At 34.8% G+C, this 27,893-nt stretch overlaps 1 protein-coding gene across 1 annotated transcript in view; it reads right to left on the bottom strand.

Moving 5' to 3' along the window:
• The window catches only part of LOC138692753 (lachesin-like), a 233,025-nt gene that overhangs the window by 69,207 nt on the left and 135,925 nt on the right, over positions 1–27,893 (bottom strand). Inside the window, exon 3 of the mRNA XM_069815947.1 lies at positions 18,544–18,645. Coding sequence (XP_069672048.1) covers positions 18,544–18,645 — 102 coding nt within the window. The remainder of the gene's footprint in view (positions 1–18,543; positions 18,646–27,893) is intronic.

Below are 27,893 nucleotides of genomic sequence, written 5' to 3'. Positions count from 1 at the left end.
TACAGAACATCTTGCCTATTGATTCATTATTATTATTATTATTATTATTATTATTATTATTATTATTATTATTATTATTATTATTGATTTCGTTAAATGTTGTCTTTGAACTCTTTTTATGTAAAGACGTGTTGTACTAGTAACTTTAAGCTATGTGGTGACACCTGCTCTTTATGTAGTACTTTCTTTCAGTTGGTTATTTAACAACGCTATATCAACTATTAGATTATTTAGAATTGATGGTATTGATGATAGCAAGATGGTATTTCGCGAGATGAGGCCAAGGATTAGCCAAAGATTACCTGACATTAGCCTTACGGTAATCAGCCCAAGCGGGAATCGAACCCGCGCCCGAGCGCAACTTCGGATCGGCAGGCCTTAGTCGATTGAGCTACGCTGACAACTCTTCATGTAAGCCTACTTCTATGGTCAGTTTAATAAGTTTAAAATGTGATTCTCGGGGGGAATCTGGGAACCCATTTTCTAAAATATGTTCCTATAGTTGTAGAAAGATTGTATAAGTTTTCTATTATTATCACATTGTTTTTCACACGATGTAAGAGAGACCCTTGGATGGTAATCTGCCATATTCTCTCTCAACATCTGTATAATCGCTCTTTCACTTAAGCGCCATATTTCTATAATCTCAAATGATGATATGATAAGACTCCGATTATTCTTTCGTTAAAGAAAAAGAAAAGAGATTTTGTTTACTGCTAATATGTACCATAAATTGAATCTCTAGATTTATTACACCATATTTTCTTAATGTTAAGAACAAAGCCAGCAATGCAAATAATCACATTTTCACAATATTCTGTCATTGAGAATGATGTAAGAATGAGGGAACTGTAATGAATGTCTGCAGTTGAAAGTGCTAAAGAGACATATAGCCTCTGATCCTCAAAACACTGAGGATTATTGTTAAAGTGCCTTATGTGTTTGGAAAATAGCATTGAGTATATAGCCATCTTTTTAGCGGACATCCCCTCTTTGTAATATAACTTAAATAAGTTATTTACGTATTTCCTAACGTATATAAAATAACATAAGTAAAAACATCCCATGTTTTCGGTCATTGGAAATAGAAATAAACTAATAAGTCTATTTATAAGCAATATAAAGCTTTTATGTTTAAAGCAATGCTTAGTTACAGTATTTATATTTACTTATTATACATTAGAAAATACGTAAATAAGTTTAGTTATATTACAGTGCAGTGGGATGTCCGTTAAGAAAACGCCTATATACTCAATGGTATTTTCTAAATTCCGAATGATATATAGAAACAATCATTTGTGCTCCCCAAACATGGCGTCGCGCGAACCTGCGCGAGAGGTTTCAAATTTGTACACGACACCAGCGCCAGTTGTGTGTCTAGATATATAACTACAACGTCTTTGGTCGCAACCTCCTCTCTCCTCTCCCCGCCGCGCGCCGTCCCCCAGTGCTCCGTGGAGCCCGTGTCGACTCACGCGCGACCTGCTCTCTTGCGGGACGCTGGTCGTGAGTTCGAATCTCACGTCGCTGTCACAACATATATATATATATATGTTGACATATACTTATTAAGTGAACTGTCGTTATAAAGAGCGCACTCAGTTGAGTGACTTGGTGACTATATGTCGAACTTGGAGTCAGGCCACAAAGGGAAAAATACTAGAGGAGAGTGATTCGATCCGGTGCTGAGGATTGAACTACGGCGTAGCTCAGTGGTTAGAGCACTTGGTACGTATAACCAACGACCCCGATTCGATTCCAGGCGCCGAAGCGAATTTTTCTCCTCTAATAATCATTGTTACCATGACTGATATATATTCTGTAGGACCAAAAATTAATCTCCATGTAGATTCTCTAAGAAGCATGAAGCGCTTGTATTCGCTCTGCTTCTTCCAGACAGCATTAAATAATATGCTATTTACATGTACAGTTGTCAAAAGAAAAAGTGGCCGCTCTCCAGAAGCAAAGTTCCCTTCGGGTATCTTCGCTACAGTTCGGAGACAGGCGATGCTACATGTTGTTGTATCACGTTGCCTGATATCTACAGTTATAATGAAAGTATTATTTGTGTTACTTGATAGCGTAATGGAAGCGTTCTGGCCTCTTATTCGTGAGGTCCTGCGTTCGAATACAACCTCGTGCTCTTTATGTTATTTTTGTGTTTTTTTAAGAGAGAGATACAAAATATACATAATTGCTCCTTTCCCTTTTAAGATTATTTTAGTAATTAACATCAGGTTCATGAATGTATTATGCCATGCCTTTATCATTACTTATTATGACATTATGGCTGCAAATGGAAAGAAAAAAAGATTTTATTCTCAACAAAAATATCTTTCGTGGCATAAACAAGAGAAACTTACTGGCGTCTGCCTTAGAACATTCAAACAATTAATCGTTCAAAAAACAAAACAAAAAGCTACGATTCAATATATTTAATCTATCTTTCCCACATCTCGATCACATCTTGCATTCGATTATTTTTTTACGACGCTTTATCAACATCTTGGTTATTTAGTGTCTGAATGAGGTGAAGGTAATAATAGCGGTGAAATGAGTCCGGGGTCCAGCGCCGAAAGTTACCCAGCATTCTTGTAGTCGAGTAGGCATGCAATCGATTAGAGTCTTTTCAAATAACTACTATTCTCAGCCACGACATTCCAAGCATCCTGGACATACATAAGCGTTCTGCCCATGGGGAGGTCTTTCACTGCAAACCCAGAATTCTCCAATCTTTCCTATTTTCTGCCTTCCTCTTAGTCTCCGCACATGATCCACATATCTTAATGTCGTCTACTATTTGATATCTTCTTCTGCCTCGAACTCTTCTCCCGTTCACCATTCCTTCCAGTAGGCAGTTTCTTCTCAATCAGTGACCCAACCAATTCCTTTTTCTCTTTCTCATCAGTTTCACCATCATATTTTCTTCATCCACTTTTTCCAACACAACTTCATTTCTTATTCTGTCTGTCCAGTTCACACATTCCATTTTTCTCCACATTTACATTTCAAATGCTTCTATATGTTTCTCTTCATTTCATCGTAATGTCCATGTTTTTTCTGCATACAGTGCTACACAAAACACTTCACTAGTCTGTTTCTTAGTTCTTTTTCCAGAGGTCGCAGAAAATGCTTCTTTTTCTGTTAAAAGCTTCCTTTCCTCATCTTTGCAGTTTTTCTTGGTAAGGATAAATGCGTTAACTTCCTGTTGCTTTCCGCACACCACTGTCTCTTTCGAATCTTAATACATTCTAGGGGGCCCAAGCGTGTCGGTGAAGAGAGTGGATTTGACTAATTGGGCCCTCCGGACTTCACCGAAATTCACCGCAAGGGTTAAATATTAGTTCTATCAGGATTTTTGGCCCGATCAGATACCGGGAAATCCCAACTAGCCTTTGTCCCCCACATCCTGGACGAACTTCTACAAATCATCAGAAAATCTTGGAGGGGAATTGGGCCAATTTTTCCGCATATGTTTCTTTACTTGTGCCCTCGTAGTTCAGTCGGAAGAACGTCGGAATTTTGATGTAAACGTCTCAGGTTCAATTCCTCGTCACTCCTTTTCATTTTATTGTGTTTGAAGATAATATAATATAATAATGTAAAAAGAAAAAAGTAACACCAATATTATGCAACCTTATTGTTCCAAACCTAATATTAAATTTATGTTATTTATGTCGCTAAAGAACGATAACAGAACATAAATGATAACATGAATATTATTTATATCGCTAACAACGATAACAGAATATAAATAACTTCAATATTATTTATACAGGATCACTAAAGAACGATAATATAATATAAATGATAAATATCGGTTTGTTTAATTAATATAAGATATTATATAATATATAATTAATTATTTAAATAAAATTACCTATTTTACAAAGAAAAATGGTTATTTATATTACAATAATTTCTTATATAAATTCAGAGTATTTATATCGCGAAAGAACGATAACAGAATATTAATGGTAACTTGAATATTATTTATAACGCGAAAGAACGGTAATAGAATACAAATTATAATTCGAATATTATTTACATCGCTAAAGAACGATTAAAAAAATAAAATGAAAACTTGAACAAGGCCCGAACTCCCGATCTTTAAATAATTAAACGAGCACTCTACCACTGGTCTACGAGACGCAGATATGAAATAATTCCATAGTTCCAGAACTGCTTCTACAAGGACATGCATCGTGTAACATCGCCGTGACCCGAAGTTGACACAGAAACTTTTCGCTGTTCACGAGTGCGGCCACTTTTTTTTTTTTTTTACAACTGTACGTTGCTAATTACATCTAACAGAATAACGTTAATTTTGTTTGTAACTAAAGTAGCAAGTATAGAAGAATAAAATGCAGGTGTACAAGGAACGTTTGGAGATTTTATTCCTGAAATTAAATGCTAAAAATACATTTCGGCTTAAGGAGTAACGAAATCGACTTTATAGGGAATCAATGTTTTTCGGTGCTTGGTATTTTGTTAGCTGGTAGACTGAAAGAGAAGGCTCTATGGCCTTAACTTTGCCAGTATACATAAATAATAAATAAAATATGTGGAGACAGAAAAGAGAAGCCCTGCACTTTCCATTTGTCCGTTTTCATATTTAAAGCACACCCTTAGGGTATATAATACTGCAGTTGCATTTCCTCTGCAGATTTCCAACGAAGAACTTAGAAACTTTAGTTTCCCATGAGAGTGAAGACAGCGCTAAGTATACTGCATCTGCAATATCATATTCCACGTCTTTGGTGCAGTTTTAACCAACCATAATGCAGTGGTTACTAAACTCGAAACTACACTACGACACTACTTACGAAATGATAGTGGTATGTATGCTATAATGTTGCTTAGGGAAGAAGATTCGAACATTCCTACGCATACTTAAATCAATACTATATGTCTCTTTTGCTGAATCCATGTTACGATGTGAGAGAGAAATGACCAACCAACTTTGCCTGATGCTGTATCGGAAAACTGATTATTTTAAGTGGTGTAACCTATGATACGACACTACCAACTTTACTTTCCTGCTAAGGGAAGCTATGTTAAACTTATCGCCCTTTAAAATTTGTCATCATTGGCCGGATTTGAACCCGGACCCAAGACCTAATCCCCATTATTACTGAGGATGGAACTACCACGTAAAATTTGTAAAAATTATAAGAGTTCAGGACACTAAACGATTTATTTAATATGGGTAATCATAAGTGAATAATAAATATTGGAATTTTAACCAAAAATGCCATAATTATATACACAAACAAAACAAATTATTAATATAAAAATATTTATTAACAAACGAATATATAATACACCTAGAAAATTATAAACATAAAATACACCAACTAATAAAGGAAGAGATGCCAATAATGTATAAAATTACATTCAATGTTTTCAATTGCAAAAATACTATCTAAAACGAACGATCCAATCCAGATTATTGCTTACCTAAGTCCTTGTAATAAGTATGGAGACATGTTCCTAAGCTGAGCCTGCGAACGGGTTCGAATCCCATTTGAACTGGTTACCTGATTTTTTTTTTCGAGAAATTCCCCAGAAGGAATTACTTGCCGTTTTCAGACAGCTTCGGTTAAGGGGAGGTTATATGTATTTTTTATCTCAAAAGCCGCACATTTTGGATGCAACTTTGAAATTTTTAATGTAAAGGGGATCATGTATGTACTCAAAATCATGTAAAACTTTCTGAAAAAAAAAAAAAAGCAATGGTACAATGTGTTTTGAGATATCTCTAATCGGTTTCAAGTTATTTAAAGAAAATGTCATTAGGTCTAGTTACTGCACCTACAGATACTTTTTTTTAACATCGTACAGTATTAAGGAGGCTTTGGAAATAGTACATTATGCAACGAGTCTATAATGGTAGTAATTAAGACGCAAGTTATGATTGTTTATGAAACGAGCGCAAGCGAGTTTCATAATTTTCATACAAGCGTCTTAATTACCATTATAGGCAAGTTTCATACGACTTTTTATGCTCGACCATATTTCTAACTTAAAAGTAATCAAAATTATGGTTATGTGCGAACTGACCTGAATTGTGAGATGTGCGCAGACACGAAAGTATTGATTTTTTCCGAGGCCGAACTTCATTGACCTTGGCACAGAATAAGATGAACATTACTCTGATATAACCTGAAAATTGATTTAGAATTGAAAAAAGAGATGAAAAATTGAATTTATTTGAATATTATTTACAATTAACTCTAATTATTATAGCAACAGAACATAACTTTCTGCGACAGTATTGGATTTCCAGCCTCCGTGACTTTTCGCTAATTCTCTTTCGATTGCATATCCGAGAATAATCGATACTTACGGTTTTATAACGGTACAAAGCTGACTTGTCATTGGCTGAACACCTGTAAGCTGACTTGTCATTGGCTGAACACCTGTACTTTGAGTAGGTGTACTTTAATGACATGCATTAAAGGACTGCTACCAGGTGTATAATTACTACATTTCGGCATGGTCGAGCATAAAGGTATTTTTAGGCAATTCTGGTAATTAACTTTATAACACTACAAGATTCGTAAGGTGTTAACAACAACCCTGTCATTCAAATGTCGCAGTGAGAGTGAACATGTGGCAATAAAATAGACCTAACGGTTTCAGCACCAACAATGATCCTTCTCAAGGAGGTAATAAGCCCGCTAGAAGTGTAGACAACATTATTTTCAGAATCACTGGTTATATTTTAGTAGCTGGGATGTTGTGGCCACCTCACATACCTAGTTAAAGGTTAAGGAAAATAACGTCACAATGAATACATTTTTTATATTAACTTTAATTTAATCAATAATCATTATCCGTATAAAAACGCGCTATGATTAACAAATGCGGGGAAGTATAACTTTTTGTTAATTTAAGAAATTGTGCAAATCTAGTCTTTCAGGTGAAGCTCCCTGTAAAGCAGATTTGAATAATTTCAAGGGAAAAATTGTTCCGGGGCCGGGTATCGATCTCGGGACCTCTGGTTGAACGTACCAGCGCTCTACCACTGAGCTACCCGGGAACTCCACCCGACACCGTCTCAACTTTTCCCTTTATATCCACACAACTCGCGTGGGCTGACGAAACGCCAGAGACCCAGAACGAGTGCACACAATGTCTGTGTGACTTGGAATTGTGGTTTTCTGTTAACGTACACAGTAACGTATGTATTATGCAAATCTAGTCTTTCAGGTGAAGCTCCCTGTAAAGCAGATTAGAATAATTTCAAGGGAAAAATTGTAATTCTGAAATACTTAGCTGTGATATTAATTTCCAAAAAAAATGTAATTCCTTGCAATGATATATTATTAATTACTCTTTGAAACATCTCATTGGCGTCATATTGATGTGACTCATTCGACTGGCATTTACGTTGTAGTCACGATACCACGTTTCATAGAATGGGGAAGCAATTACGAAGTAATTAACGAGAACGCTTCGTCTTTGTTATATTTAAATATGGTGTGTACAAAGCCAGAAATACAAACAATATCAAAATTTCATTTCAAATTCCAAACATTCTTACAATCCCAACAGTGCTCACAATAATAATCACGAATAGCACAGAAGATTCACGCAATTATTAGGATTCGACGAATCTTCTGTAACTTAAAAAATAATACATACATATTGAAATATTATGATGTGGAGGCCTATGTTTACTTTATGACCTATTATGTGCAGTTCATATTATACTGTAATATTGTTTATTTGTTTACAATGTTAGATTGTCTATTCTGATATCGAACTCAGGACGCTATGTCAACAGTACAATTCTACGATGTAGCCTGCGAAGTGAAAAAAAGTGAAATTTAGTCCCCGCTTTTATAGATTATCTTGTTGTATGTGCATTTTATGATGCGTGTAAAATTGGAAAGGAAATGGAGGAAAAATAACACTTTGTACGCTACATTGAATGAGACATTTTTACGTTTTCTAAACTTGTGGCACTTTTTTTTTCCAGAAACTGGGACATAATGCAGCAAGTAGAGACATCTGAAGGAACTCGCAGTAACTGGAGACATGTGAGTGCTGTTTTGAATATAATATGTTGCTTTTTTTTTTCTACTTTGATCAGCGTCTTGAACAAGTTTGTTTGCCAGTTTCTACTCTCGATTCCAGTCGCGTTTGCACAAGGTATAAACTCGCATCCTTTCATGAATAACCTCTGCGGGAGGGTAGGGGGGAGAGGTTAAAAGTTCCATGCTGAAAATGTGACATTTTCTTACTGGTGAAATTCCGCTCGAGATCAATATTCCTATAACATGCGTTCCCAAGAAATGAACATCAGCAATAGATGAGGTGAGAGTGGAATGCATGGCACTTTCAAGCGAGGAAAAAGAGATAAGCTTTTACCAATTTTAAGTTTTATGTAAGGCCATGAATTTCAGGAAGTAAAAGGCACGTGTTAAAGGAGAACTGTATAATATATTACGAAAAAAGTAAACAAATTTAATGTCACAAATTAGTGATGTAGCCTGTGTGGTGTGGAACAATTATCATTAAAATGAAAGTATAATAAGAATACGTGCATTAAGTAATTAAAATTAACTAATGAAATTCATATAAATAAAACGGTTAAAAGCGACTCACATATTGGTTACAATGAAATATAACCTAAATAAGCGATATAAAATGCGCATATAATTCCACTGAAAGATTTAATTCCCTTTAGTGATATTATCTTATTATAAAGTAAATAAATACTGGACAACAGCATGTACAATTTTCATAGATATTATATTAATGATTTGTATAAATAATATAAATTTGTAAGTTTATAGTGGGCTGCTGAATAATTTTGAAATTTTTCTTATCTAGGTTATGAGATAAGGATAGGCTATGAAACAAGTCACCTACAGTAGACCAATGGTCTAGCAGTAAAGCGCTCCCCTCTAGACCCAAGGCAAAAATCCAGACCGCAAGTCTTCCGAAAGGAGTATTAAGTCGTGTGTCAGGGTTTGCTGTACGTAAAAAACCTCCAAATCTAAATTTGAGCCTCTCGAACAAATTTCTCCTCTCTCGCGTCCTTGTAATACCACAGTCTAGTATATACAGTCACGAAGCTCAATACGTAGGGAATATGCATCCACAGATAGTTGCTAACCACTAGGATCGCTACTGTCGGCTCATCTCAGACAATGCGAAATAGTACTGGCACAGTCTATTGTTCCTTAGTACTCTCATCAACTTAAGCTTCGTGACTGTATATACTAGACTATGGTAATACCTTAGTTGCATACTAAATCAAGTAATTAAGTACATTACTCATAATCAATTTCGAAGTGAATGGTCGGAATTAAATACCATAATGCATGCATATTTAAGTAATAAACTATGATGAAATGAAATAAATGAACTACATTAATTATAATAATTTCCAAAATGAATTTTGTTATCGGAATTAAATAACACAGAAAAGGTATAATAAATATCAAAATGAATTATACCGAAATTAATTAGCACAGGAATGTATGTTTACTTTAGATAAACATCAAAATAAGTAAACAGTTGCTTTGGTTATAATCAATTGCAAAATGAATTGACGGAATTAAATAGCACACGAATGTACTTTGTGTATAATCATTAGGCTATGAATCATAATTAAACTGACAATAAGTGAATAAATTACATTAGTTATAAGAAATTTCAAAACGAAGTAACGGGAATAAGTAATATACGTATGTATGTATATTTAAGTTAATTCATAAAAAAACGAAGTAAACTAATTGTATTATTTTTTTAACAATTAAAGAACAACTTATTTATACATATTATAAATATGCATTAAGAAACTATTATATCGTGCTCTGGAGTGAACAAGGTCTGAAATCGGCTACAAGGGTCGGTCCGGTTTTTTTTGCCACTACTGTACATTAAATTAATTCTAAGTTACCTATAGTTACATTTTAGTAGATATATTAGTTGACTACACTAAATCAAGTTAACTTGGTTAAATCATTTACATTTCCTGTAAAGTCCAGCTACATATTATGCAGAGAAACCGAAAAAAATTACCGGAGAGTGAGTAAAAATTGTTGTGTGTATGTGCGTGTGAGTTCGTCATTTCTTAAGGAATGGCTTTGCGCCAAGGTATTAATGCGTCCTTACACAAGTGAAAGTTTAATAACGGGATAAGGTATGCAGTCCTTGAAGATTAAATGTTAACTACTCGTATATGTTCCAATTAATATTTTACCATAAGAATTAAATTAAATTTCTGTGTAGACATAAATATTAATTTAAATTATTCACTTGGACTCAGCAGTTTCATCTTTGTAATAAATTGTAAGATAGAATGTTATTATTATTGTAGGTTTCATGCTCGCACAGCGGACTGTATATTAACACACTAAATTTGAATTTTGTAAAACTTGTACCGTGGAGGACTAGGAACTCCAAACTTTTACGCAGCCGAGTCAACTTTTATTTTCGTGAGAGTTGGCGGTGTTCCAGTTCATACTGAAGACTAATTAAGGGTCTGTTGAATTAACTCGCACAAGTATAGCCAAGTTTACGGAATCGAAGGGAAGAGAATAACTCGAAAATCCAAGTGTTTCAATTCGCATTTAAACGTAATGTTACGGCGGAGGGAATTCACGATTATATTAATATGTTCTTAATCCGATATCCAACATTAATTTGTATCCTTGTTCTAAACGCATTGTAAAAATTTGGACTAAACTTGTCGTTGGAATTAATAGATTTGTCTCTGTAGCGGGTTTGCGACGGTGTTACAGCTGTTTGAAAACTATTACATAGTCAACTATGATCAATTATGATCAGTGTGAACATAATTTCAAAACATCACTGAAAAGGTACTCATTACTGTAAAATAATTTATTAGTGATCATATATATTGAAGACGTAATTAATTTCGCGGTATATTTCAATAACGAATATACAGTGGGTGAGCATGTTATTAGGGCCACTTGATGAACATCAGAAAATTCATCTTCCGATTGTTGTATTGACAATAGTAGGCCTATTATGCTATGTTGTTTTTTCATATTGGATATCATTAAGTACACATTTCAGTAATAAAATATATCGCTTTCAACAATCGGAAACAAGCCGCCGCGATAGTTTAGCAGCTAGAGCGATGGACTTATAATCCTGTGGATCCGGGTTCGATCCCTGGTGTACTCCCGATTTATAACTTGTGTTGGACAATCTCGTAGTCCAGGTAAGAGAGAGGGTTTCTCCGGAAGCTCCGGTTCCCAAAAATATTCATTTAATCTCATCTCATCTCATCGACGTAACGTACGTTAAGTTGCTATTTCAGAAAACACCTCAATTATAAACGAATTTAATGAATTTTTACAACTTTCTTAACTCCATCCTCGAAGAAATCAATACGACTATTTCTTCTTACATCTACAAGTTAAAGTACATGTTAGCACCCTCATTAACAAGAAAAGCAGTCGAGATTTCTAAACAGGCTTCTGTACTAATCTTTAAGTAACATACATACATACGTGCATGCATACATACATACATACATACGTACATGCATACATACATACATACATACATACATACATACATACATACATACATACATACATACATACATACATACATACATACATACATACATACATATGTTCTGCCCATGGGCAGGTCTTTCACTGCAAACTTAGCATTCACCAATCTTTTCTGTTTTCTGACTTCTTCTTTGTCTTCTCGTATGATCCATATATCTTAATGTCGTCTATCATTTGATATATTGTTCTGCCCCGAACTCTTCTCCTATTCACCATTCATTCCAGTGCATCCTTCAGAAGGCATTTTCTTCTCACCCAGTGACCCAACCAATTTATTTTTCTCTTTCTGATCAGTTTCAGAATAATTATTTCTTCATCCACTCTTTCCAACACGGCTTCATTTCTTATTCTGCCTGTCCACTTCACTCGCTCCATTCTTCTCCTTGTCCACATTTCAAATGCTTCTATTCATTCTCTTCACTTCGCCTAATGTCCACGTTTCTGCCCCATGCAATGCCACACCCCACACAAAGCACTTCATTAGTCTCTTCCTTAGTTCATTTTCCAGAGGTCCGCAGAAGATGCTCCTTTTTCCATTGAAAGCTTCCTGTAACATTGCTATTCTACTTTTGACTTCCTGGCAGCAGCTCATGTTACTGCTTACGTTTAAGAACAAAAAACCTTTAATCCTTTTATCCCTGAAAATAACACCGCCTACAGTTATCTGCTAATAATCTTCGAATAACTGTAGGATTTTGAGTAATTTCCTTATCTCAAAGCCGCACTTATTAATTACAGATTATTTCCACTGATTTTTGCATGTACTGAGTGTGATTGGATCCTCCCTGCATAGCCTACTGCAGCTCATGTAGGCTTTCCATGCACCCGTTGTGGAATGAATTCCTTTACCCATTGTGCTGATCGTCTAAGCCGGAGGCGACTAGACGAGGTCATATCTTATTTTATGAATTTGATGCGATTGATACGACCTGTGTGATTTTTTGTGTTGAAATTCTTCTCCTGCATTACACCAAGACTTTCTTTCCTAGTGTGAGAGCAGGTACAATGTGAAGGTCGTCCTGCATAAGGATTTCTTGCCTTTCCCTTCGCGGTTTCTAAGTGAGATGCGACATATACCACAGAAGAAGCAAACAAATATGTTTTAAGCGCAGTCTCATATAAAGCAAAGGTGGCACAACCGTAACGTCATGAACTTCATTATGTTCGTTCCCATCACTCTGTCATAATCTTTCCTGAATCCTTTCATTTGTCATCCAGAATTTATTAATTCTTTGAGTTCATATGAAAACACATTTTTCATCTTGTGTTCAGAGGAATTTAGGTGATGTCAGTCAAGATGGTATTCGAACACGCAACTTTCCGCTCAGTTGACCGGTTTCTGACCTGTATGACATAATGCCTCTCGGTGTCGTAAACACGTCAAACTCTTTCAATTTATTTTGGGAAGCGATATGGTAGCAAGGTTGTGCATTCGAGTCCCTACAAGCTGTCAAATTTCCGCAGTAAATATTTCACTGAAGGAATTTCCCATATTCTCCACTGCTGTGATTCAAATCGTAACAGCGGGAAAGGAGTATAGCGGATCCGATTCAGTTCTCAGCGAAAATGTGAAGATTTATCTTCTTTCTATTCTTTGATCATTCTTTTATGTATAATGATATTGTGTCATGTTGACTTCCTGATTGAAAAAGTCAGTTTTCAATATCTACTATTGACTCAAAAAATTTCAAGAATAAGGAATAAGAGACCGAAGATTACTTGAATTAGTTAATTATTATTATTATTATTATTATTATTATTATTATTATTATTACTGTTATTATAAAAAATAATTTTCATTTTCCATGCAGTGAGGCCTCCATACTACATGAGTAAATTTTATGTAACACTGATAATATATACAAAACCTTAGTGATGAAACATGAAAAATTTAAACTTATTTTCAAAGTATACTTTTCACTTATAAAAGTTATGCCAAGAAGTCTAATGTTTTTAAACTGCACTGTTTACTTATTAATCCAGTTTTGGGTTCTTCAGATCTCAAAACGTACAAAATTATACAGGGACATCATTTTATTTTTACTAACATTTCTAATATTAACCTGGCTATACCTTTGGATCAACGGTTGATACCCCCTTCCACTACTAGAGTTCGATGATACTGGCGTAATATACAAACAAATCACTTTACTAGGTATAGGAGGGAAGAAAAGTAGTTCATCCATTTACGTAAACTAGGAAATATGACGCTTTCGACTTTGATAATTTTCATTAGGTTTTTGTTTAATCAAAATACAGTACAGTATTAACAATAAGTGCTTTTACTCACGAACTGAGCTGTCCATGCGGACGTATTCATTACGCAGTGTATATTATACTGTCTACAACACATTAGCGTACAATATAGAGAATGAAGTTAAATTGAAAAATAATCATAATAAGGAAATTTAAACTCATTTTCAAGATGGTGGCCGTTCATTTCGATACAGGCTTCAGTTCGAATGTGTGTACTTCCAATTACCAGTTTCGTCCTTAATACTAGTAACTCATGTTTAAATAATTCTGTACCTACTCTGTAAAAAAGTATCTTATGTACTCTAAATTCAATCTTCACTTCTGCTCGATCCGAAAAGATAAAATTACTCAGACATGCTATCTAATGTCCGTCCAAGTGGTTATGTCGCAGGATCGTAGAAAGGGGGGAAATCACGTGACAATTACTTAAGGAGGCCCTTTTATTTAAGTTATTTTAAACAGTTGTATGGGTATAATATTACGTAGACGTCCAATTCTTAACAGAAATTAATGTTCTCTGAAAAGAGCCAAGACAGCCCAGCCACTAGCCTTTACAGAGAGGCGAATAGAAGCAGTTGGGGCAAAACGGAATGCGAAGTAGGCAAATGGATGACAGTATCTGTGCGAAAATGATGCAATATTGAAAACTCTTTCGTCACTGGAAAACGTGAACATATTTTTGGAACGTACTGTTTACTATGACCGTAAGACTACTATGACTGTATATGCGGTCTTGGATCTGTGTGGAGGACAGTTGAACTTCATTAGTAGAAGGGGTGGGAGTGAAGTACATTCAAAAACTCAGGTACAATAAAAATTGAAGTAAAAATAAAATGATGTCCCAGTACTTGAACCATTTATAAATCATATATTTATTAAATTATCTCAAATGTATAATTTGAATTCAATTGATGTGTAATTGACAAAGGAAATATTTCAATATTTTAATTTCTTACTACGGAGAATAAGGAGGCCATGAATTAACTAATCATAGACAAAGACTAATCAGTACAGCTGAGTAACAAGATTATGAATTTCTGAGTAATTGTCTAACTTTGAGAACTAGATTTTTCTGGCTTTGTGATATGGTTTGTTTGACCAATATGAATAATTACTGTAAGACATACTGATATAAATTGTTATAATTTACAGTCCGATTTGTTAGATTTTCCTATCCGAATTGTCTGACTCTCCGATCTGAATTGCCTGACTTCGCGATGGAAAGCATCTGGCATTCTTACGTTAATTATCTGCCTTTCTGATCTGAATGTCTAACTTCCAGACTAGAGTGTCCTATTTCAGAAATAACTTCATAAATTCTGATATGAACAACCATCCTGTCCTAACTTTGACTTCAAAGTCTGACATTCCGACCTTTTAATCTGACACTCCTCACCAGAATATCTGACTTTCTCACCTGTTTCCCACACTTTTTGAAATGTCTGTGTCCATATCCGATGTCTGGCTTCCTCGCCTGCCTCTCTAACTTTCCTACCTGTTTGACAGTCGCATCTTCCTGATTTTCTGATCTGACTCTTTAGTTTCCTGACTTTCTCTGACTTTCTGATATAGCTCTCTGACTTTTGACCTTAAGGTTTGACGTTCTGACATCAAAGCTTTAAGTTATGACCCAAATGTTACTTTGTGACTAGACTTAATTTAGATTTAAAGCTTGACTTTCCTTTCAGATCTGGCTGACTTTTCGGAACTCAATGTAAATTTCCGCCTTTTGGCCAGAATCTCTGTTTACCTGGTCTAAATTTCTGACTTTATGACCTGACAATTTTATAATTCACTGTGTGACTCTGTGACCCGACAGCTTTACTTTGCGGTACGACTATGTGGCATCCCGATTTTGCTACCGACCGACTATATTTTGAAAGATCTGGCTCTGTTTTTTTTACTTTGTTATTTGACGACGCTGTATCAACTACGAGGTTATTTAGCATCGATGAGATTGGTGATAGTGAGATGATATTTGGCAAGATGAGGCCGAGGATTCGCCATAGGTTACCTGGCATTTGCCTTACGGTTGGGGAAAACCTGGAAAAAAACCAAACCAGATAATCAGTCCAAACGGGAATCTAACCCGCACCCGAGCACAACTCCCGATCGGTAGGCAAGCGCCTTAACCGACAGAGCTACGCCGATGGCTCTGGTTCTTTTTTATAGGCTAATGAATCTATTGATTTGTAGTCCGACCAACTTGTTTAATCAATATTCATTATTTGTATAATTGAATTTAACTGATTGACTAACCGCCAGATATATTGTCTAGATGAGACATGATCAGCGCGAGCATTTGTAGCCTTTAAACGAGGTATCAGAGTGATGTAGAACATCTTTTAAGCCTTGGTTTTTCTGAACCGACGCATGCGACGTGCGAGGTGCGAGTCCCGTCTCGCACAAATCCGGACTACACGAGAGATAGTGAGTGGTTTCTATAACTGCGAGATGCTAGGTCTGCGCACCTCGCAACTATAGAAATCATTCACTATCTCTCGTATAGTCCGGATTTGTGCGAGGCGGGCCTCTCACCTCGCACGTCGAATGCGTCGGTTCAGAAAAACCAAAGCTTAAAGCGTGTGCCTGCATGCGATTCTGAGATTCTACGTTACTGTTGCACCTCGTTTAAAGACTAGAAATCCCGCGCTGAACATTCGTGATCTAGATGGCCAACTGACGACGTGATTTATTGTGGCCCCAGGGAGTTTGATGTTTATTTTCAAAATCGTAACTTTTACTGTTATACTGACAGAGTATTCAGTTTTTATTAGGACGCTTCTCACGTTTACTGTGTTTATCAGTAGACTGTGTACGTTATCACAGTGTTGGATATTCTCTTTTGAAGCTTCAACTTGCCCTCTAATAACATTGGACTTGCGTTGAAGTTCCCGAAAGAGCAAAATAAGCCCCCTAGAACTCTAAGGCGATGAATTGATGAAACTGAAACGACAGACCGAAAGGATTTACATATAACAGCATCAAAATAGCAGTGATCGCTCCCAGAAAGTTGACTTGCGGGAGATGAGGTAATTATTGTTTCTTAACATTTTGGTTTCTGTGAGGGATTCTTTTATATTGAATAAAGACACAAATTACAATGCTTAGTATTTCTTCAAATGCTGTTTATTTTTAATTGACTATTTAACGACGTTGTATCTAATACTATGTTATTTAGCGTCGATGGAATTGGTGACAGCGAAATTTTATTTGGCGAGTTGAGGCCGAGGATTCGCCATAGATTACTTTCACATTGCCGTGTTATCACATATTCTTCGAGTGGCATCCTCACATTTATAAGTGCATTTTAAATCACTGGTTTTCCATATATTCAGAAACCACCACATTATTATTATTATTATTATTATTATTATTATTATTATTATTATTATTATTATTATTATTATTATTGAATACCTCGTGTACAAGTATTTCAATTATTTAAGGAATCACCGTAAAAATTACATTCCATGCAGAAACATGGACATTACGACAATGAAGAGAAGCGAATAGAAGCATTTGAAATGTGGATATGGAGAAAGGATGGAGCGTATGAAATGGACAGACAGAGTAGAAAACGAAGCTGTGTTGGAAAGAGTGGATGAAGAAAGAATGATGCTGAAACTGATCAGAAAGTAGAAAAGGAATTGGCTGGTTCACTGGTTAAGAAGAAACTGCCTTCTGAAGGATTCACTGGAGGGAATGGTGAACTGGAAAAGAGTTTGTGGCAGAAGAAGATATCTGATGATAAACGACATTAAGGTATATGAATTATATGCGGAGACAAAGATGAAGGCAGAAAATAGGAAAGACTGGAGAATGCTGACATTGCAGTGAAAGACCTGTCTTTGGGCAGAACACTATGAATTACTGAATGAAGATTTTTATGCTCCTTTCTGTTCAAGGAGGAAGTGTTTTTCCTGTGACTATTCTGTGGTGTATAATGACAAAGTTCCAGTCATCTGACTTCTTTTATTATAGTACGTTATATGTATTATAACTTGTATTTTTCCTCCCGCATGAATAAAACTAGACTTAAGACATGATTTGGCTCCCGGTGAAGTTGCCTAAATTAAATTTAGCCCTCGAGAGGTACTAAGTTGACCAACTTGATCTAGATTGTCTGTTGCTGGTTAATAATTTACAGGCGCTTTACCTGAAAAATTGACTGTATTAAATGACGAGACTAAATAATTGACAAATTTGCTGCTTCTCTGAAGTCATAATAGCGATAATTATGAACTTATTGTTTTAATTACTGACTGACTGACTGACCTCATCGACTGTCCCAGTTGCCTTCTTTGATTACCTAGGCGTCCTGATTGACATCACTGACTAAAACCTTGGTTTTTCTGAACCGACGCATGCGACGTGCGAGGTCCGCGTCGCACAAATCCGGACTACACGAGAGATAGTGCGAGATGCGAGGTCTGTGCACCTCGCAGTTATAGAAACCATTCACTATCTCTCGGGTAGTCCGGATTTATGCGAGGCGTGCCTCGCATCTCGCACGTCGCATGCGTCGGTTCAGAAAAACCAAGTTTTATTGTCTGACCGACGTCACTGATGGATTGACTGTTCGTCTGATTCCCAAATTGACAATTCGAACATAATATCTATCCTTCGCACATGTGAATGCTGTGGTAATGTAAATAAAAATGTGAACTAATCCTAGCATATATAGAGAGTTTGTGTAACAGTCGGTGCACAGTACCTGCAGGTGCCTTGCGTGTTCCACCAGGAAGCGGTCGTCGCTGCTGTAAGTGGCCAGGCCGACAGTCAGCAAGTGGTAGTCTTTCCGTCGTATCCAAGACACCTGCAAACAAAATCACTCAATTTAACGACTCCCTGGTAAATAAATATTAACATACTAGCCTACTCAAGCCCAAGATTAAATTCACTGTATGTAATTTAGCTATTCTTGCGTTATACTTTCCTATAATAGTCTATTTTTATATTTATCAAAATCAGCGTTCAAAGTTCATAGGGATATCACATTTTTTTTGTGATTTATAATAATGTGTTCATGCAGTCTATTCTCTAAGCGAATGCACACTTTTTCTTCAATTCTTTCCAATCATGCAAATTCGTTATACAACAATGTTTAGATGTTGATATTCGTTCAATAATTGATAGCAAATGGGAAGTATTTAAGAATATTTTTATGACTTTCTTAAATAATTATCTTATAAAAATACCGAATAGAAAGAAAGACTAAACTTAGATACATAACTTTCTTTACGTAACGATTTACCACTACTTTCTCTGCAATAGTATTTAAACAAGGTTGGTCAAAAGTCGCTTTCCCCAATATTCGTTTTTTGGTTTCATACTTGTACACATATACAGATGTCATAACTTGAATAAACGGATACCTAGTTGGCCTATAATAAGTGGTGTGTTGACAACCATATTCGTGCGTCATCTGTTTCTCCGATGTCATGTCTATTATTGCTGTTATTTTGTTTTATTGTGTTGGGTTGCGTCTGTATGCAGCAAATGCTTCTTTCTTGCAATGAATCGCAAATTAACCACAGAATAACGTGTTCTTTTGCTAGAACGTTTGTGAAAGTACAGTAAGAACACGTTGTGTATCAAGAAACAGGGTCTCCATTTTGAACAAAATCTTTGAAGGAATGTGTAGTCAAATGTAAATTGAATGTAATTAAATGTAAGGAAGTGTTTGGGGAAAGTGACTTTTCACCAACCTGTATATTGAATTACAAATATTTATAATTTTGTCTACGTATAGGAAGAGATAGTTAGAAAAAATAAATCTATATTTTGTATCATTGAGTGATAGTCAGTAAAATTGATTACCATTAATGCGAATTATTCCAGGATTAATACTGAATCGCGATATTTGAATCCCGATATTTTAAGGGGGAAACAATATAGATGGGTAGTCAAAAAACACTATTTCTCTTTCATGTTAGGAATGCTTCATATTTTCATATAAATATCGAAATGTGTGCTTTCAAGCATTAAATTTTTCTCTTAATATTTCACATAGTCTAATGATAAAGAAAGTAAATTATACTTAGAAATTGTTAGTGTTTATCCCACAGGAATGTCTTAAATATTACAAGAAAATTGTGACATAACAGAGGAACGCAATTCAATTTATTAATTCATTAAAAATACATGTAATGGGCTTCGTCAATACAATCGTACATAGGATACATAAAAAACTATTCTGCCATGAAAGCTAAGAAAGTATAACTGAATTTATTAATTAAAAAGCAATTTCGCTCGAATTTGTGTTCAGAAATTCTCCAACAGAGTAAACAGAATTTTAATTAACCTATTAAAATCTTGTTTTAAAACTTTTAACAGGTAAATTGTAATAGATCCATTGTAATATGCAGAGTGTAAGATCATTAAATATCTTAACTTTAAGTTGTGACATACGACTGTTTTGAGGATGAAATGTTAACTTATTTCGTTCCACTTTTATATTTAATTTCACACACAAAAAATTAACACGTATTTGTATTTTCATCAAATCAGCGTATTCGCTTTCGAGAAACTTTATTACAGAAATTAGGTAAGCATTAGATTCTTAACGGTAGATAGGCACACATAGATCAAGTGAAATGAATAAAAAGAGAACTGATATAAATATAAAGTGTGGCATACAAATTAATTAACAATGTAATAATGTAATGTGATAAATAGGGAGCGGATTTTTGTGTGCTAAAAATGTAAATATATTTATTTTTTATGTGTTAAAAAGTACGAAAATATTTGCTAAACACAAAAAAAAAAAAATATATATTTTTTTGAATATGACAAAAATACCTTACTTAGCTTGAAAAAAAAAAATGTTACTAGGTACTCACCAACCACACTTGAGTGCTAGTAGTTGGCCGAGAATTGCAGTGAACAACAAAGGTCATCTCCAAATTCTCCATCACAAATGCATGCCGATTATCTCTGAACGACAACTTATACTGTGAAAACGATCTTTCCACATCACAGGACGTCAGACGTGCATATTTAAAGAGAGGAATGTCACAAACACATACACCGTCAATTTCACCTACAGGCACATCCTCCAATACTTGAGCAAGTTTACACATTTTTTTATATCCACTGTTTTTCCCAAACACATTCTGGAATTTGTCCCTTAGTAATTGAGCTTTCTGAACTTGGTAGCGAGTCTAGTTTAATTTCCACGGCACGCACCTCCTTTTTTCAGACAACAGGTTTTTGGATATTTCGAGTTTTTTTATGGTATCACACAAAAAGATTAAATTTGCTAATAGGAAAGCCAAACCGTTTTTTAAATAACCATCTTTCAGTATATCTTGAAGGATATCGATTGACGAAGCTCGATAACAGGGAATCACAACAAGATGTATTGCCTTACTTGATAGGCATGAGCGAGAGACGAGAGATTTCTTTAAATTAAACAGCCTAATATTATGCAGGAGCTCTTATCTGTTGTGTTTGATAAACAAAGCGTGGAATGAAAACATCTTCAGCAACAATAAACATTCCTAATTATGTATTGCACCATATTTCCTCCTTGTCCATGCTAATTTATTCTCTAATAATAACACTGATATCCTGCCTAGCAGTTCTCAGAACTTGAGGTGATACTATTGCGAAAATGGATCACGTATACACAACACAGCGCTTAGAAACACGAAGCAACCAAGAATTCTTAAAAAAAGATAACGCACTTCTGAGTGATATAATTGATTTAGTTTTAAAATATTTAAAAGTTCTTGTAAAATAATATTTAAGTAAAAAAACTCCAAGATTTATATGTTTATAATAGATGTCCTGAAAATATGTATTTACATATTTTTTGTGAAAATATGTGTTTTTACGTGAAATAAGATGCGGGTTTTAAACTTGAAACTTCATGTTCGGAATTCTTAACTTTGTTAATTGTGTTTTATCACACGCAAAAAGAATATTTAATTATATAGGAATCTGCTCCTTACTGATAAATTTTGTAATACTTGGAGAAGCTTTATATGACAAATTAAGATAAGTCAAGGATTCAGTCTTTATAATCCATATGGAATAGAGTATATTTCCAGTATGTTGATAAGCTAGTGGCTTTGTGAAACATAACATAGAAACCATTGACCCGTCGATGGATGGCGAGAAGACGAAGTATGAAAAACTCTGCCAACAGATGGTCGGTTGAATATTGGACTCAAACAATGGGATACATAGTGAATCGTGCAGTCGGAACTGACACAAGAAGAGTGTCTGACCCGAGTGATAAAACCTCTTCTTTTCTTCTTCTTTCCCTTTGAGTCTCTTTCTCTAATGCATTTTGTCTCTGAGAGGCCAGATTTTTTTCTCTTTCTTTTGGCTGAATTTTCGCTTTTAGCGGGCGAGTTTTGGCCTTGGAAACTCCACAAATCAATGCTTTCCCTTGCTGCCGACATGACGTTCATTTTCTCTCTCTTTCTCTTCCTCCCCCCTCTCTCTGTCTATACTCTCATCACTCCTCGCAGAGTCAAATCTCCCCAGCTACCCCTGCCAGACACTTGCAAACTGTGTCCAAGGCTTGGGTTACATTTTGGCAAAATTTCAAACGATTTTTTGTCTTTCTCCTTTCTTTTCTTCGACTTTTTTTCCTTCTGTTATATTGCCTACTTGTGTTACAGACAGAATTTTGTTCAATTTTGCACTTGGAAAGTATACGTCCCTGTATTCTCAATTTGACAGTATGATCTTTTGTTCTTTTGAAATGCCAAGAAATGAAATTTCTTAGAAATCCAGGCTGTCTATATATATGTAACAGCGTTTATATTAACGTATTTCCAACTGATTGATAATTTATCTCTTATTTAAGGACAGTTTCCTATTATCAGTCCTGCGCCGTGGTGTCGTGGTCTGAGACAACCTGTCTAGGACTCGCGTTACGGAATGCGCGCTGGTTCGAGTCCTCATGAAGGAAAAAATTAAGGCGGTAGCCGGAAAAAGGGCCCATAAGCAAAAGTTATGTTTCAAGAAAACAAAAATTGAAAGATTTATTTTTATGCAATTGCAATTTGAATGCACTTTTATCAAAATAACAATTTGTATACTGTTACAACAATTTTTGTCTGCTAGATTTTTGTTAAATAATGAATTCCGACTTTATAGGCCCTTTTTCCAGAGAAAAGTTTACTTTATCAAAATACTTTCAATATGATAATATTCTAGCACAAATTATACATCAGCATTGAACGGCGCACATTACAGAGGTTTACAAGTTCAAAATCATTTTAGTGAAATTATATTTCTTACGTATATCTCCTAGTTGCGTCATACATTGCACCGAAAACGTAAAAATCAAGAATATCTGTTGGGTATAGAATACAGATTACAGGTTATTTACTATTAATCTAGAATATTTATATATTTTTTCCATATGTTTCATACTGGTACTTTAATTATATTGATGGTGGCTCTTTTTAATGCAGTCATTGGCGCTTTCGTAATGCGGTCTTTAGCCCTTATACAATCTTTCCTCCAATAAATTGACGCTTATGAACCACAGGCGTGTCTAGGAAGGTAAGTCGACCAATACTTCAACAAGGACAAAATGGTTACGGAGACACCACTTTGTGCACAAATGAAAAAGCTATGAGCAAGGTTACTATATAAAACGTAATATTACTGTAGCTTTACTATTTTGCCTGTAGCTTAAAAACTGGCTTACTTTCATTGTTATTTAATATTTTCTGTTCTGAAAACAAAATAATTCTAAAAATTTGTAAAGAAATTAGATTTCATTATACTGTTATCGTAATCTGATAGAGTATAATAATAATAATAATAATAATAATAATAATAATAATAATAATAATAATAGTTTTATTTTCCCTGGCAGAGTTAAGGCCATCAGGCCTTCTCTTCCACTCAAACAGGATCAAATCACATACAGAAAAATACATACCGGTATATAAATATTAACTTAAAAATTATAATAAACATAATAAAGTAAAAAAGAGAGATTGAATACATATACACAATCAGTATTAACTTTAAAATAATAATAATAAGAAATATACATATAATAAAAAAGAGACTGAATACATAATCACACACAGGAAAATACATTCTAGTATACAAGTGTTAACTTAAAAAAAAGAAGAGAAAGCTCTATGGCCTTAACTCTGCCAGTATAAATAAATAAATAAATAAATAAATAAATAAATAATGAGTAAATAAATAAATGAGTGAGTGAAAAAATAAATAAATACATAAATAAATAAATATTATTATTACTATTATTATTATTATTATTATTATTATTATTATTATTATTATTATTATTATTATTATTATTATTATTATTATTATTATTGAAACCAATTTCAGCCATTTTCTAACATCTTATTTCAAGTTTGATACTTACACTTTCTATCTTTTAGATTAGGAAGCCATCTAACACCAATGAAGAGGGATGACAAAGAAAGGAAATTTCACATTTTTAGACATAGTCCTATATATTAACTCACCGCGGATCGTGTGATAGTTTTCTAGAGAAGGACAGTTCTCTCTTCCTTAATGGGAAAATTTGCTGGGAAGCTATGGGTATAAATTAAGACCAACAGTTCTTGCTCCAATCACAATCAACCCCACTTCTAGCCAGTTGCTTAACCGCCTTCTAGCGGTCGATACGTTGTGGTTGTGTTAGTTGTTTCCCCCAACTTATTGCTGTTCTTCTTCAATCCAGTCTAATTATTTTGTGTCTGTCTCGGTTGTAATTCTAATTCGCCTTCAAGAGTTTCTCAAGTTCTGAATTTGTAATGGCTTAATTCACAGTCTGCAATAATGTAAGGGGCCGAGGAATAGAAGTATTTCGTCAGCAGGAATTAATTTTAAACGTGCTTGTAGACATATTTCGAAATATTTGTCAATGATCAACTTTCATTGACTGTTGTGTAACACTCATTTCGTATACAGTATATTACCGTATTAATAGATTAATATATTATAATTATTGTTCTTGTTTTTATTCGCAATGAAGTCAAAGTTTGCCAATTATCAATTGCAAATCGCAGAGATTTGTGATGTGAAATAAGTGTTAGAACGTTTTAAGGAGCCTGAAAATAGCGGATAAAATGTAAATTTAAGTAAACAAAGTACTGACCTACCGAGTTGTGTACGACCCGCAAAATTTGATTTTGGAGGAAGGGTTATTTATTGAACATTTTGTGAAACTTAAGTAGTTACGAATTTTTATTACAATAGATGTAAATGATAATACAGAAATGTATTAATAATAATAATAATAATATTATTATTATTATTATTATTATTATTATTGTTGTTATTCGCATTGAAGTCAAAATTTCTCAATGATGAATCGCAAAGATTTGTGATTTAAAATAGATCTATGTGATAAAACGTTTGAAGGACTGTGGAGATAGCGGGTTAAATATAAACTTAAGTAAACAAAGTATACACCTATGGCAGTTGGGAAGACCCGTTAAAATGTATTATTATTATTATTATTATTATTATTATTATTATTATTATTATTATTATTATTATTTAGAACTCAAATTTTGCCGATGACCCTTTCATAATGGCGTAAGATTATTTGTTGTCTAGTTTACTACCCGAAGACAAGTTGGAACCTCATAAGCAACATCAATACAATTGAAATGCCGTAGATTATGTTAGAACGTTTGGAGGCGCATGAAAATTGGGGCTTAAATTTAAAATGAAAAAACGAAACAGTGTATGGCAATTTTATTGGAGACGACCGGCAAAGTTTAATCATGGAAGAAGACCAATATTTGAAGAATTCGAGCAATTTAGGTTCCGGTATTAGAAATATTATATATATATATATATATATATATATATATATATATGACAATAGGTGGGTATTATATAACAGAAATCAATGGTCATATGAGAGAATGGCATTTTAAACATTAAATTTTACTTATAGGTGGTTCAGAAACGTTATATTTCAAAAACGTTTTCTAAACCATTTTCAACCGGAATGTATTTTTAGCGGCAAACAACATGAATATCCAGGATAGATAGAATTAGGTACAATGTGAGTAGCGAATTAATAAAGGTTGTCATTCCATTATATGTTTATATAAAAACACGACAGTTATAATGGCATATACATCAGAAAAGTGCAGAATAAGAGATTACCTTACCTAAAATAATACAGCAGAGAAGAAAAAACATGGAAGAATAACATGGCGGCATGGAATTTGATCGACTATGAGAATGTAGGCTGCAGCATTAACAGTGGTCCCGTGTTAGGAAAGTGCACCAACAAAACACCATGCATATCCTAGAACACTGTCACAAGCACTTTCTTAACAGAGTGCATCACTTTGAATTTTTTCTTGGAAGCAGCATGTTTCCACTCCACTACTTTGTTTCGGGCGTGAATTGTTATGCCCAGGACTCATCACCTGTGACAATTCCTTTCAGAAAGTCATGCCCTTCTGCAGCGAAACGCCTTAAGTGGTCCAAGCACGTCATCATTCGCAGGCCCTTGTGGTCGTTTGTCAGGTTATTAGGCACCCAGCAGGCACTAACTTTATGAAATTTCAACGTGTCATGCACGATATCGTACACCGCACCGTATGAAATGTTGAATTGCTGAGATAAGGTTCGCAGTTGGATCCGCCGGTCGTTCAAATTGCCGCCCCACTGCCTGTGACATTCCGCTGGGATGCAGCTATTACTGGCCGCCCGAAACGTGGCGAATGACAAAAGTTCTCACGGTCATCTGCGAAGAATTCACACCACCTGGAGATGTTGCTACGGTCCATACAGTCTTCCCCGTACGCGCCACACGTCCCTGTGAATTTCACTCGGGTTACGTCCTTTATCCCACAAAAGTCGCCCAACACTTCGCTGCTCTTCACAAGTTGACGACAGTAGCATGCGCGTCATCTTTGTTGCGTAGTTCACGCTTCTCTCGCTAGAGTTACACGTAGAAAACAAATTGTGTATATAGTGAAAACTTCAAACTATATCTCGGTGAAATGTCAACATCCCAGCCTCAATACCAACGCAGAAAAAAATTGTGCGTTACTTTCCGATCCACGCTCGGATTTCATTTCTATTTGCATTACATTACCTGGAATTGGTACATCGATAATCTGATATTATAATCTCGGATTTTATCTAGTTTATCATTGTTTGTTTCTGTTGCTTTCTATTGTGAGAATTCACAATGAAACCGTCATCAATGTATGTCATGACACGTTTTGGATAATGGATATAATACTTTTCAACAGTCGTTTCTGTTTTATTGCACATTGTATAATGTGTACAGGATGGAAGTAATATAATTCCGTAGATTGAAAGGCGCAATAGAATACATTAAAATAAGCAAAGAACCTAGTATGGGGTTTATAATATTAAGTGCATAGTTAATTAGGAAATTAGACTGACAGTCTGCGAAATTTGGCATTAGCGCATCGCCGGTTCACCTATGAATACACATACCAACTCATGTCTGAAGAGCACAATTCCGTTCGTCGTCACTGCAGTAGAGTTGCAAGATGCGAGATTTTCTAACGGCAGAAAATTACGGTACGTCTCAATATTTTTATTTGTTCTGCAAGAAAACAATTCATTTTATTGTAAAACTGCAAAGGAATAAATAATTTCGTATCATTTTCTATAATGAAAAGAATAAAGATCAGAATCGTACGAATAGTACTTATCGAGGAAAAAAAGTGTTAATAATGAAGAGAATTTTTTTCTGACTATTACACTTTTACTACGCCACACTACTTTTGACAAATAAAACGGTACGAAAGGACGTCTTTCAACCAATCATGGCTGCTTATCGCACAATTTTATCGCGTCCCTAGCATTTGTTTAATTTTATCGCTTCCCTAGCATTTGTTTTTTTGTTTGCCAAGATTTCAAACTGCACTGGTCTGGACGTCAAAAAAACAGAAAATTACAAATCACTCAGTCTCCCCTGAAACCCTACTTACAAATAAATGAAGAGCACCATTCGGAAATCCTGAATAAGTTGAGGAATAAATCATGTACATAATCGAGTTACACTTCTTTTACGCACACGGCCAATATAAACATCAACTCAACGAC

This window comes from Periplaneta americana, chromosome 17, assembly GCF_040183065.1.
Source record: "Periplaneta americana isolate PAMFEO1 chromosome 17, P.americana_PAMFEO1_priV1, whole genome shotgun sequence".
In the NCBI taxonomy this organism is placed as follows: domain Eukaryota; kingdom Metazoa; phylum Arthropoda; class Insecta; order Blattodea; family Blattidae; genus Periplaneta; species Periplaneta americana.
The sequence above is the reverse complement of the archived record's forward strand: the minus strand, read 5'-3'. Positions and strand labels throughout refer to the sequence as shown.